Genomic DNA, 13,383 nt, shown 5'->3' on the forward strand with positions numbered 1-13,383 from the left:
AGGATGCAGCAGTCTGTCACTGAAGGAGCTCTGCAGTTCAGTCTTAAATCAGGGGTGTGAAACATCAGTATTTTGCTTCTTGTTTATTCAAACCACCTGTATCTTTTGTGTTGTGTCAGGAAGGGTCAAACTCTGCCACATCAAACATGCAGAGCTACCTGCTGCGGAGGCAAGAAACCAGCTGAACGTAGGTTTTTCAAACAACCTCCTGAGATATAAAAATAATTTTCCTGCACATTTCCATTCATTCTCTGCCACTCTACCGTAGATCATTGATCTGACGCAGGGCTAACACAGAGAGACAGACAACAATTCACACTGACAATTTAGAATCACCAGTTAACCCAACACCACTATTAGTACAGAACCCAGAGGGAAACCACAAAAAAAACAAACAGGGAAATTTGCCCAGAATGGTCCCAGTTGAACTCTTTGTTGCTGTGAGGCAACAGTACTAACAACTGCACCACCGTATTACCCATACAGTTCTGGTTTTGTATTTTATTAAGATATAAGTAAGACGAAGAAGAAGACTTCTGCAAAAGTTCTATGCAGGGGCCCGATTGGGCCCCTGCATAGAACTTCTTCCCTTCTGCCCCTTCTGGCCGGCTAAAATGATACATGAAAGATATTTTTTAGTGACTACTGATGAAACTGACAGATGCTTTTTGTTTTGTAAGCAGTTTTAAAAAGACTTATTTATTGAAGACACTGATGGTTTTTAGCCACAGCTACACCTGTTGGTCTTCAAGGTTTTTGGGCCAAACAGTCTCAAACACGAGGCTCACACGGTTGAGCACGTCTATTTTAACCCCAAAACACAACCTATTTCCCCAATTCAATGCTGAAAACTCTACTAGGTGGTGATGTGGTGGGTGTATGCACTGTTGTGTGTATTGGGCAGCAAGTGGGTGCAATGCATGTTCTTGTCCCCATAAGGATGAAGCCTTCTCAGCAGCACCATGAGGTTTGCAGGGGTTTGATTCTTGACTCGTGGCTGTAAAATCTGATAAGACATTTACTTTTCTTCAGTCAGGCTCAAATAGAAAACCTGTGCTAACTTCATATCATGTCAAGCCATAATTGTGAAAATTGTACTGAACATTTATATCAGAACGCTCAAAACATGCAGCCCAACTTCTCTATGTCCATTTATATTCAATTAGATATTAATTTTCTATCATTGAATTTATTCTTGTTTGTGCTAACAGAGTCTCATTCTTCTTCTTTAGAACAGTAATTCTGTGGTATACATTTTATCCCCACGTGACTCTTGAGGTGATCTGAACAGATAAAGCTGATGGAAATCGCAAAGCCCAGCCGTCATGTTGAAACACATCACCGTCGCATTTCTAACGATGAGAAGAGAAACTGTGGTCTTTTTAAAGTAGGCCAAGAACCCACAGCAGCTGACTGATAACCAAGGCAGCATGACCCCGAGATTCATGATCAGTGTTTCACCACAAACAGTGGCTCCAGCTACAGTGGACACAGCAGACACGCAGCAGTTTCACACTTGGATCATTTAAAGCGGTAGCTCGGCGACAGCTTTCTTCTCTTGGCTGAGCTCACGCCACCTGTTTTTTTTTTGGGTTTTTTTTGGTTTTTTTGGGTTTTTTTTGCTTTTTTCCTTCCTTAAAGTTTGTTCAGCTTCCCCCTTGACTCTGTTGAGCTGCATACCTAACCACCAAGAATGCCATGAGGCGTGTGGCTACAAGCACACAGCTGATTGCATCACATCTCAGAGCGTCTGAGGGTGTGTGAGTGAGACCGAGAGAATCGTTTTTCTTCTTCTTCTATTTAACGTGTTAAGTCATATCAGGAAGTGCGATGCTGTGACAGTACAGAAGGAAACGGGCGCACAATGGCACAATGTCTGCCTCTTGGATTGGTAACATGAGCACCCCGAGGGTGAAGGTCCCTCTGCTCCTGCTGCTGCTGCTGACCACTGTGCTGTCTGGGACAGGTAGGACCGGGGACATTAGTTTCTTTACTCAGTGAATTCAAACAAAGCAGTGCTCTCCGCTTTCCTGCCTCCTCCCCGCTTTTGCCGTTTGTGCGCTTCAGTTTTTCTTTTGGGGCACTCTGAGAACGTCTTTTCGACTGAAAATCAAAGGCTCCTATTGTTCATGCTTTCAAAATCAAAAAAACTTCTCCTATAGTTAAAATGTAACAAGCAGAAATTGGCAGTACAGGGCTAGAAGAGTCACAGGTTTGACTGTGAGATGAGCGCCATGTGTAGAAATCAGTTACCTGTCTTTATAGTTTATAAGTCTATAACAAGGTCAGCCAAAGCTGCCTTTTACAGGCGTCACAGTCTACAGTTAGTATCACTCTGAAAAGGACAGTTTCAACACAACATTACTGTTTTTTACTGAGTGACAAACTTGCTTTAAACCAGTTGCTCAACATCATCACCTCCTAGTCCTCGGTTTTGCAACAGTTTTGATTTTTTTTGCAATCATTTGGACTAAACTAGACGGAAGTGCTGAGTTCCTGTGCAATCTGACTCAGGTTCGCTGTTTTTCACAATGTTGCCAATGAAGTCAAGCAGAAGTAACAGTCTTCAGCCCCAGGTGTGTTTCACTTTTGCTATGAAATGCTGCAGATGCTTTACTTTCAAGTGTTCGCCGTCCAATTTCAATGACATAACAGTTCCCCAACACAAAGTAACGAGCTGTGTCCAAATACAGGGTTTGGCCAGAAAGAAATGGAAACGGAACAAAGCGGGTCAGGCAAGCTGGTGAATGAGACAGTAACCACAGGTGAGGTGTAAATAATATGCTGCAAAAGTATGTGGACATGTTTTTTCTGTCAGTTGTCTCAATGCTCTGAGAAACAGATGTCTTAGTTTGTCTCGATCTTGATATCTTGATATCTCCAACTGAAGGCCTGAAATTAAAAGAGATATTTGCTCATAAGATCACCATAGAGAATAACCTGCACGCATGTATGTATAACCTTTGCCTTGAATTCCCTTTATTGAAACAATATCTTATAATAATATAATTAAAATTTACTTCAATTTATGTGTCTTTTAAGCATTTATTTGATGCAGTAGTTTACAGCATGTTGATACAGAGAACTTAACACCAATGTATTTATATACATTGGTATGAATTTTAATCTTTTTTTCTGTCGTACTGGAGTTCCTGAGTGCACTTACACTGAAATTTTGGACAAAAATGAGGAGAGCCCTGTCCTCCAGATCCTTAAAGAATCACTTCTCTTCAGGTCTGCACTGAGCCTGTGGGCTGGGCTGTAAATTAGGCATTTACAAGTCTGAACTTGCAAAGAGGGGAAAGAAAATCCCACCATGTGACAGTAAAGTTCTGCAGAAGCTGTCACCCACTTCAACACGTTCTCTTGGATAAACATCCAACAGTGAGCATGACTTCACCACCAAACGTCAGGTGCCCACCTCACTCATGGTCTTGTGGCTGAATGGGGGAAAATCCCAGAATCTCCAACACTGTGGAGAACGTCTGCAAAATATGATTTTTTTTTTAAATCGCGAGTATTTATGACTTTTTCCTCTGTGTTACAAGTGTTTTGTTTTGTTTTTTCAGCGATGTTCACTCAGAGACTCATACGTGCCTCTACTTATCAATACAGCCATTTTTATAGCTTTTTTCTGCCACTAAGGTGTATTAAAGTAGCTTTTACGTTCCTGTACTTATTTTAAAGCTGCAGTGACTAATTTTTAGATCAGAGTTTCCCACGAAAGAGACAACACAACACGCTTTACTGTCTCATGACCTATGCAGCCAGCGATTCTTACAAAATTTCAGAGTATTAGCGTCCCTGCCCTCAAAAACTCTGAATCATTTCAGAATGTACAACACTAATCGAAAGCATGACATGAATCATTCAATGACTGTAAAGGAGGAAGGGGAGGTGCATTTATGCTTTTCATATTAACACAGAATTGTATTCTTTTTCTTTTAATTTAGTTTCTTTTTTTAAGATTTATTTCTGCTGTTTATGGTTTTAGCTCTGATAAATGTACTTTATCTCTGTGAGTCTGCCTAATTTAAATATATTTGTTTTTACTTTGAGAGTGCTTTTCAGTTACTTGTGCAGGCGTTGCCTACACACAAACTAAGATTAATAAGAATTTAAGCATTTTTGGACATCAATGTTAATTTTGTAAGTGAGCTTGTGGAACAATTTTTTTTTTTAAATTTCCTGGCCAATATAAACTTAAAATCATCACAAACCTCCAACTGAATGTGTCACATCATAAAAGACAGCTTCAGGAAATGGTATGGAACCTCATTCTTCTTCTTTCCTCTCCCCGCAGTCGCCTCTCAATCCCTCGCATCTATCTTGTGACCCTTTGAACGATGCCCGAACCCTAGTTCAACTCTAGCGACGACAACAATAACACAATTTTTTTTAACACACCCTCGGGTTTCTGCAAAGAGAGAAATTTTACTTACGTTTTGTTGCTAAAAGTGAAAGCGGGCCTCGTATTGGGGTAATTGTGTTGCTTTTACTTAAGCAGTAATCTGGACATTGGATATTTTTAGCTTTACGACATTAGGTTTTTCTTTGTTGCTCTGTTTCTTTCATATTACAATAAAAAAAACTGTTATGATGTTACTACAGCATCTTTTTTGTATTTGGTTTTCAAATTAGATGCTTAGCAACCACACTTTTTGGATATCTACATACTTTTGTCCAGGAGTATGAACACATCTGTTCTTTCTGTTGTTCCCAGTTGTTACTGACACCAGAATAGTCATCAATCTGACCAGTTCAAATAGGACTCTGTACGGTGGGTCCACAGCAGCTTTTATTTTACATTAAATCATTTTTTTTCTCCATCATTACATGTGAATGATGCTTTGCTTTGTTGTTTTTTTTTTTATCATCATTTGTTCTGTTTTTGCTCCCTTTTCATTTTGGATGAAACCATCTCACAATTCCTGGTTGTTTCTACTCGGGGTTAATGCAGAAGGCAATGCCTCCAGTAGTGGTATGTATAACTGACTGCTTCTTTTACCACATGAGTAATGATTTGTAATGAGACTACTGCAATAATCATCACCTGTGCAACTGTAGTAGTCACTGGGCTGAATTGAATGTAATGTCAGTAATGCCCCATGGTTTTAATTCCTGTGAAAATCCCCTCTTTGCATATTTTTATGCCAGATTTTAAGACAGTTATGAGGCCTGGGGGAAACGAATGATTAAACTGCTGTCTTCCTTCCACAGTTGCCACATCAATAGATAAAAACTCCATGAATGAAACTGAATCACCAGGCCTGGACCCCATCATTATCATTATCCCTGCAGTGCTGGTGGTCATAATCATCTGCATGATAGTTTGTGGCATTTTCATCAACCGCAGGTGGAACAAACAAAAGAGAAATCCAGGTATGTCAATCAGAGGAGGGAATATTTTAAAGTTTCACTTCTCTCACTTAATCCTGGTGTCACAGATTATTAGGCAGAGGACTCACTCGCAGGACTCTGAAGTTTGGGTTTATTTACAATGTGGCACCAAGTGAGGATATATACATATATACAGTGAGACAGATAACACAGGGAGTGGAGCTTCAACTTAATCCACAACTCACTCAGAAAGTCCACTCCAAAATGCTCACGCTCACTCACACACATCCACAGAAATCCAGACGTGCAGGGAATCTAGAAGGCCTGTATACAGAGAAAAACAAAAAGTCCAAAAACAAACAAAGTGAAGGACTGGGGGTGATAGACTGAAGTATCTGAAATAATTTAGTGTTTGGTGGTTTTTAATGTACAGATTATCTGGTTTGTTTGTTTTTTTATGACTTTTATGCCTTGACTGCTGCATATTCTCTGCTTGTAGACCTGAGTAAAGAAGATCCATATTTGGATGGATCCAGTACAGAGAAGGTGCCGATGTAAGTGTCACCCATGTGATTTTGCTACAACTGCTTATTGAACCTGTTAAAGAACTGATATCATCTCGATGTTCAGCGCTTTGTGAGAATAACTTCCTGCTTGTGGCTGCAGCTGAATGATACTGAGAGCTGTAAAGAAAACATACACTACCCCCTGGCTTCTGTGCAATCTTTTACTATAATACTACAAGCACGTCTTTCTTTTTTATTTAAGTCCGACTTATTAAAGATTAAAAAATGTGGCTCTGAAGTCCTTTGAAATTATATTTGATGTGATGATAAAAAAAGAAAAAAAATATGACTCTCAGTCCTTTCTTCTTTGTGTCTTTCAGGCCGATGTTTGAAGAGGACGTGCCCTCTGTACTCGAGCTCGAAATGGAAGAGTTGGACGAGTGGATGAAAAAGGATGGTAGGTTTCACTGGATGAACAAGAGAATTCTGAACAAAAATACTGTGGCTAGAAATCTGATAGAAATACAGATCACAACAGAAATACGTCGAAGTTCACTGACATCCAGGTTTTGGTGGTCTTGAGTGACTAAAAAGAAGGCACCAGGTCTTCTTTTTGTCTCTTAACCAAGAGACTCTGTCAGTTCTGAAACAACTGGCCAAGAGTCACAGGTATTTAAGCCCCAGCGAGGGAGGCTGTGCCCTTGGAGGTTGTCCTGAAGGTCACTGACACGCCATTAATCGTATATGAGTCATCACATCAGTTAGGGTGTGGAAAAAAAAGTTGTCTTGTCACTGTCACTGGAGCTAAAGTGCCAGTAACGCTCTCAGACAAAAACTGGTTCAACCGAAAGATAAAATACGCAGAGCATCATAGTGTAGTGCAGTGACGGGTGCTCAGACTTTTGCAACCACTCCACCAATGTGAAGAGCCACCCGCACAGGAAAAGACCCAGCTGGTTTGAGAGAGGCGTGAAGGAGGTTCCACAGTTTATCCAGCAGATGTCGCTGTTGTTCACATCAAGTAATCGTCCAGCAGAGCTTCTTACGCTGAAGTTGCTTTATTCCACACTGAGTGATCTCATGACTTTTCTTTGAATTCTTTGCATAGGTGAAACTGCAGAGGACTCTAAACGTCTGTAACTGAATTTAAGGTGAGCATACCTGTGCATATTATCAAGTTATTAACATTTACAGACTATTTTGAGAATAATTTCTCTCAATTGCAACCTCAGAGACATTTTATATTGATAATATGCCTGGACACTTAGGATTTGTTTATATATTAGATCATCAGATCTCCAAAATGTGTTTTTAAACCAAATGATGATCAAGCATGAAGACGTTTAGAGTTTTGAGTGACATTTTCCTGCTGCCTACTAACAAAACTTCACTTAACACAAAACCTTAATATTGATTTTCTCATAGTACAAACACAGAGCATTGCGCAAACAAATTACTTATAGCATGTTGCACAACAAGGCTAACACAACACAGATCAACAGCTGACTCGGGCAATAAAAAGTGTTTCCAAGCCGTTTCCTCTCTGCTGCCAGCCTCTGTTTGTTGTGATGCACCAGCTGGTTTTCAGCAGAGCTGTGACTGATGAACTGTGACCCTTTCGTCACTGCACATGTTTGAAAGCGCAAACACCACTAACATCTGTTAGTGATTACAACAGGCATGCGTGGAAGTGTGGTGCAACTCAACCCTGGAATAGTCTCCTTTACTGGAAGAGCCGGGAAGGCGAGGTCAAGGTCCGCTCCGCGAACTGTTGACCAACGTCATTTACACATTGCTTTTTCCCAGGGTTTTATTTCCAAAGCTGTACAAGGGCTAGAGGTTACTTGTATTCAACTAGGAGGCACTTTGTACACATGAGGTTACACAAGAGATCTCAAAACAGAAGTAAATGTGATGTTGGTGTTGCTGCGGTTGCTCAATGCGATGCCATCTAGCGTGGCAGCTGTGCCCTGTTTGTCAGACCTGTGAATTTCCACGGTGACTCGAGCACAATGGTGGCTGGTAAGAAAAGAAAGCATATGCAGTGTTGCTGAAAGCAAGTTTGTTAAAATAACCTAGAATAAGTTTAACCTTTGTGACATTCAGACGAAAACCAGTCATATGACCAGTTGTAACATAGTGATTAATTCGAGGATCCAGCAGGCTTCATTTATGTTGCTCATGAATGTAGATGCTTTTAGGTGCTTCAGTCAACTACAGCTTCATACCAAACCTCTTCATCAGCTTATTTACCACTCAAATATGAAGCTCTGGTTAGTGTGTAGCAAGAACGGAGGCTGTGAAAGGCATTGAGAGCAGAGCTAAACAGGAAGTTTCTGATGTTTGTGAAGCAAAACAATGAGCTGAAAAACATCAAAATGCAGATGCTTGGCTCTAAAGCTTGTGAAACCTTTTTTCTACACAAGAATAAATTCATTGCCAAATATGCTCAGGAAAACAGGATGAATATCGGCCACTGCAAACGTTGCTTTCAAGTTAAGCACCTCCGCTCTGAGTTTTCACACTTATGTTTTTTTTAGTCGTGTGTGGGATCATCACCTTTCCAGCTCAGCTCATGGGTAGCAGAGGAGCTGTGAAGTGAAGGTTTTATTGTTTTGTTGCTGCCAGAGTCTGAGGTTTGTGATTAGTGATCCTTCTTTGACGCTGCGTGAACCAGTGCTTACCACGTGTGCAGCGAGGCTGTGATGGACTGTACGGCACTGTGAGTCAGTGAGCGTGGCACACTAGAGATGGAGTTGGGCTGAATTATGCTGTAATTTAAACCCTTTTGATCTCAAATATCAGCTGAAAAACTACCCGAATGTGTCAGTTTTACCACATTACCTGCAAACACAGGTCACTGGAGTTACATTTTAGGTTGACCTTTAAGTCTGACATGTCTACCTCTCTCTCTTTCCCATGATTCCCTGTCTGCAGGTTAAAGGAGACACCGTCAACACAACGCAATAATGCCAGCACTGATGTTTGAACCTCCTCCACCAGCAATAATCCAGCCATGTGACTGTCTGGAAACAACAACACTTAACACTCATTTTTACAATTTTGCTGGAAAACAGCAACAAAAATTCAACCTCAAATTTTTTCTAATGCAACACCTCTGATACAGCAGCATATAACAACCGAACCAAAACTGTCTCTCTGTGATCCGTTTTACACCCCATGGTGTTCTGCTTTAATAAGCTGCCAGGTACATGTACAGTATTTTATGGCTCATAATGTAGTAACTGATGATGTTACAATTAGGTCAATATCTCTCTCCTCTCCATCATAGATTGCACTGTTCTTTGTTTCTGCTTATGGCTTTTTCCTAAGCTCAAAGCCATTTTGTTGCATTACACTATGAGTCCCTCCAGCTGGAGGTTTTAAAGGGGAGATATCCAGCTGAATCCATGACAGAGAAGCAACTTTTTTAAGTGTTTCGTTTGAAATCTCAAAGCCTGTTTCTAAAGCTTTGGATAAATTATTTCCCGTCATCGAAGCAGCTCTCAGAAAGCTGCACCCGATAAGATTTTTATCTCTCCACAGATAACAAATAACTTGTTGACTGAACACTTTATATCCTTTTCTTTGTCTTTGAAAGTGTTGAATCAAAGCAGTTGTAACATTGATCCAAATGTGAGCTCTACTTTCTTATAGCGTCAGTCAGTATTGTGCGGGATCCTGCACTGTAAATATGAGAATACAGTATACCAAAAGATGTTTGTACATATTTCATAAAGGCACTTGTGTCATTGATTTGCTGATGGTGCTTTAAGTAAAATTTCAATAAATAAGACCTTGCTATAAAATTCGTCTCTTTTTGTGTGTGTGTGTGTGTGTGTGTGTGTGTGTGTGTGTGTTTTCCACGAAGATGGATCCCCTTGAAATTTAGACATCACAGTCAACTGATGATGAATCCTGTACCGGTTATGGTGGTGCTTACGTTTCATTGAGTGCCACTGTTCAGTTCAGATTTTTGATTGTCGTGAAATTTGACTGTAGGAATATCAGCAGCTCAAACCTTTTACTTCACCCAGTAAAATTTTGTATCCTGGTGATTTTGGTTTTTTCCTCTTGTTGTGTAACCATGAAATTAAAATTTGTGGATCTGGTGTGTGTGTGTGTTTCGTTTAAACTAGTGCTTGCCCATGTTAGAGTAGTCCTTGAACCTTTCTGGAGTGTTAGCACTCTAATATTACTGGTAATCACATTTATAGATGTGAAAAAAGAAAAGAAGGAGGACTTATATGTTAAATGTGGGTCGATTTAAGCTGTTGCTAGGTGGTTGCTAGGCATGTATAAATCAGGTTTTATGGCTATAGATGAAATCTTGCAAAGGTGTGAAACTAAAACAACAGGATGTTTTCATATGGTGCTAAAAATAGATAATTTTAGCCTGTTGCTAGGTGGTTGCCAAGCAATGTGATGTCATATATCATGCACAGTTCAACACTTTGGATATAAAGTAGATTTTACTGTGATTAAATTAAGACTATAGGATGTTTTCATAAGATGTTGTCAGTGCACGAATCCATAAACAGGCCGTCTTAACTCATTGTGAGGCCGTTGCTAGGCAGCATGATGCCATTATCTGATATAGATAAGAACCTTCAGGAGCCTAAAGGGAGATGAACCTGTGTGCCAAGTTTGGTTGCTCAACTTCTGATGTTCTAGGAGGAGTTGGTGGATGAAGAAACAAATAAACGCAATCTCTCTCTTTCTCACACACACACACACACACACACACACACAGTAAGATGCAATCATTTCATTTTTATGACTAAGTACCTGTAAAAACAAACCCAGCTGAAGCCTGTGGTTTTGGCTAATTAGCGCCTCTTTTTCTAACACACTAAACATGTAGCGCTGCACAGAAAGCTGCTTTTCCTTTTATACTGTGTGCGATTCTAATGTTTTATCCATTGTGCTGAAAAGCATGCAGCCCGTGAAGTCATAAATGAAACTGTAGCTCTATGCAACAATGGCTAAAGCTCTTTTAAAGCAACCACTGGAGAGCTGGCTTGCTCGGGGGTTGTGTTTTTTTAAGCGAGTACCTCTTTTCACAGTTCTGCTTCTTTGCACAACACTTACAGCATCCCCTCCCCTGACCACTGGCATTAGTCAGTGCAGTAAGGTCTGTAACAAGCTGAGATTGTGTGGTACCACCAGGAGCTTGGTTGCTGCTGTATCAGTGTTTGCTGCTCGTAAACACCAACACCTGTTACGCCCATATCCACACGCTGTATATATTGAAGAAAGTCAGGTTAAAGAACACCAAAGTAGCACCACTTACCTAAAAATTGCACATTCAAGACCAGATTACATGATTTCCTATTTTCAGCTTCATGTTAGTGAAACTCAGAGTGGTTGAAGTTACATTTTCATTCATTGCACCACTTTAAAGTGGTGACATTTATGTTCATTTAGGCCCATAAGTATTTGACACAGCTTCTCTGATTCAGCCTTTTGTCTCTTTCATAGGTTTATTTTGGTTTTTCAGCCATGGATGGCCTCCTTCACTTGCAATAATATCTCTTTGGACAGTGGAAAACTACCAAATAGGCATTCAACACTTGGAATCACCTGGCTGTGAAACCGATGGCTGGTTTTCCAATTACTTTTGATCCTCTTCGGTTAAACAGCTTGAATTAAACGCTGAAAGTCTGTGCTTTAATCACATGCTATTTGTTTGATTTAAAATCTTCTCTGGTGGTTTAGTGGCAAAGTTAGAAAAAAAAATGCCATGGTCCAAATACCTTTGGATCTAACTGTATATAACAGCTGATTAAAGCACAATAAGACACGTGTTTCTGTCACTGTTGGCCTACACTCCGCTTTAGCTCATACTGCCTTTAATCCACTGATGAGCCTCTCCTGTTTTCATCTACAAGCTCTGTTTGTCTGATGGACACTTGTGAAAAGCTGATGGGATTCATACCACAGGAAGGTCTGAGGGAGCGAGGCCAGACGATCCATGCAAAGCAATGAATACAAATGAGAAAGAAGTCTCTCACAGCACTTTTCCCGCTCCTGTTTGCCCTCTTTTCCATTAAATTTCAAGACAGCAGTTCTGTCTGTCACCGCACGCATAGTGTCAGCGCTGACTTAACACTGTGATTTTGACAATCAACAGCTAACAGAGTAGAAAATTACTCTTTACATGCATGTATCAAGCTTACTTGGTATCAACATTATCAAGTAGCCGTTCTCTGGCTGTTATTTGATAGGGTTTCAGTTTGGGGCATCGCACCGAGGTTACGTTTTTAAGACCTGCAGAAAGAGAAGCTTTTAGTTTACTTTATATGTAGTTAAATAGCACTCTTCAAAACATAACAGAAGCTTTCCACTGCTCCCTCATTCACAAGGGTTCGTCACAGCAAGTAGCTCTACATATTTGTTAGATTTTTTTTTAATGCTGGATGCCAGATTAATGGCACCACCCCAAAGAGGTTTTTGTCTCCTCCTGTGATCAGACTGGCGAGATTTTGCTCATTAGGTGAATGTGTAAGCGCTACCCTGTAGAGAGAAGTGCTAAACAATAATTAACACAACAATTTTCAGATCCTCAGTCATGGAGGCTGAACTGCAAAGGGTCAATCACCTTTAATGATCAAACATGTGGCTGGGACCCCTGACGAGGCCCTGCCACAAGGTCTCAGGCATAGGGCAAGCACATATAGACGCAGCAGCTGGTACACGTAGGCAGGAGTTTTAAAAAACAGCAATAAAACCTTAAAATGTATTCTAAAACTAACAGGTGGCCTGTGAAGGCCTGTAAGAACAAATGGGGGTCACTCCTTTAGCTAGGTGTTAAAAGCTCAGCAGCAGGATTTTGAGTTTTGTTGCCTCACACCTTTATTACAGCTTCTTCACTTATCCTAAACAATGTGCTACAGAGCACACAAGGTCCTTCACAAGAAATCCAAATAAGCTTCTGTACACTGACTCCTAGACAGTCATTAAAGAGGTCTTTCAGTTTGCAAAAAAATCTCAGGACGAGCTTTGATAAATGTCAAAATGATATCACTCATAAGTGTTTCGAGAGCTTTTTGTTATAGGGCACTTGGGCTGCTTTTGCAACTTCACTATTGGGTCCTAAACGTTAATAATTATGCTATTTTTGACCTTTGGTTGCTCTGACTTTGCTGAAAACAGAGCTAGAATATGCTCTCCATGGCCTGCCTCTTTGCTATATTTCTGACACTTTAGTCTTATGAAACCTTCATTCTTTCTGACCCTCAGATTGTTTATTTGCTGCAGGGTTTAAATCACTTAAGGGTAATTCATGACTTTCTTACAGACATATCGTTAGATTAAGCTAGTTTCACTACTGCTTATGTTTGTTTACTCTTTCTCTCCAATTGGTCCTTCTTAGTTAACTTGCTAGTATATTTAAAAATAGAATGAAAGACAGAACCTTGAACTTCCAGCCCCTCTTGTGTGGAACAGTTTGGATTCAGGACACAGACGCCTTCTCTGTTTTTAAGATTAGGCTTAAAACTTTCCTTTTTGATAAAGCTTTTCATTAGAACTGGAT

General features: G+C 40.2%; 1 protein-coding gene across 1 annotated transcript; it reads left to right on the forward strand.

Annotated features, from left to right (window-relative positions):
• Positions 1–1,805: 1,805 nt before the first annotated feature.
• On the forward strand, positions 1,806–9,642 carry tmem154 (transmembrane protein 154). Its single transcript, XM_006796071.3, has 9 exons — positions 1,806–1,966; positions 2,694–2,765; positions 4,724–4,780; positions 4,961–4,981; positions 5,221–5,382; positions 5,840–5,894; positions 6,227–6,303; positions 6,955–6,997; positions 8,784–9,642. Exons 1-8 carry the CDS (start codon positions 1,873–1,875, stop codon positions 6,984–6,986), a joined length of 570 nt encoding a protein of 189 aa, XP_006796134.2. The 5' UTR covers positions 1,806–1,872; the 3' UTR covers positions 6,987–6,997; positions 8,784–9,642.
• The last annotated feature ends 3,741 nt before the right edge of the window (positions 9,643–13,383 follow it).

Source organism: Neolamprologus brichardi, chromosome 6, assembly GCF_056152115.1.
Source record: "Neolamprologus brichardi isolate AB-2024 chromosome 6, ASM5615211v1, whole genome shotgun sequence".
NCBI classification, from domain to species: Eukaryota; Metazoa; Chordata; class Actinopteri; order Cichliformes; family Cichlidae; genus Neolamprologus; species Neolamprologus brichardi.

What these genes read in the sequence shown, in the direction of transcription:
- tmem154 (XM_006796071.3), top strand. Translation starts at nt 1,873, where the DNA reads ATGTCTGCCTCTTGGATTGGTAACATGAGCACCCCGAGGGTGAAGGTC. An exon ending in GAATGAGACAGTAACCACAG is followed by an intron (nt 2,766 to 4,723) that starts GTGAGGTGTAAA and finishes TGTTGTTCCCAG; the next exon opens with TTGTTACTGACACCAGAATA. An exon ending in CGAGTGGATGAAAAAGGATG is followed by an intron (nt 6,304 to 6,954) that starts GTAGGTTTCACT and finishes TTCTTTGCATAG; the next exon opens with GTGAAACTGCAGAGGACTCT.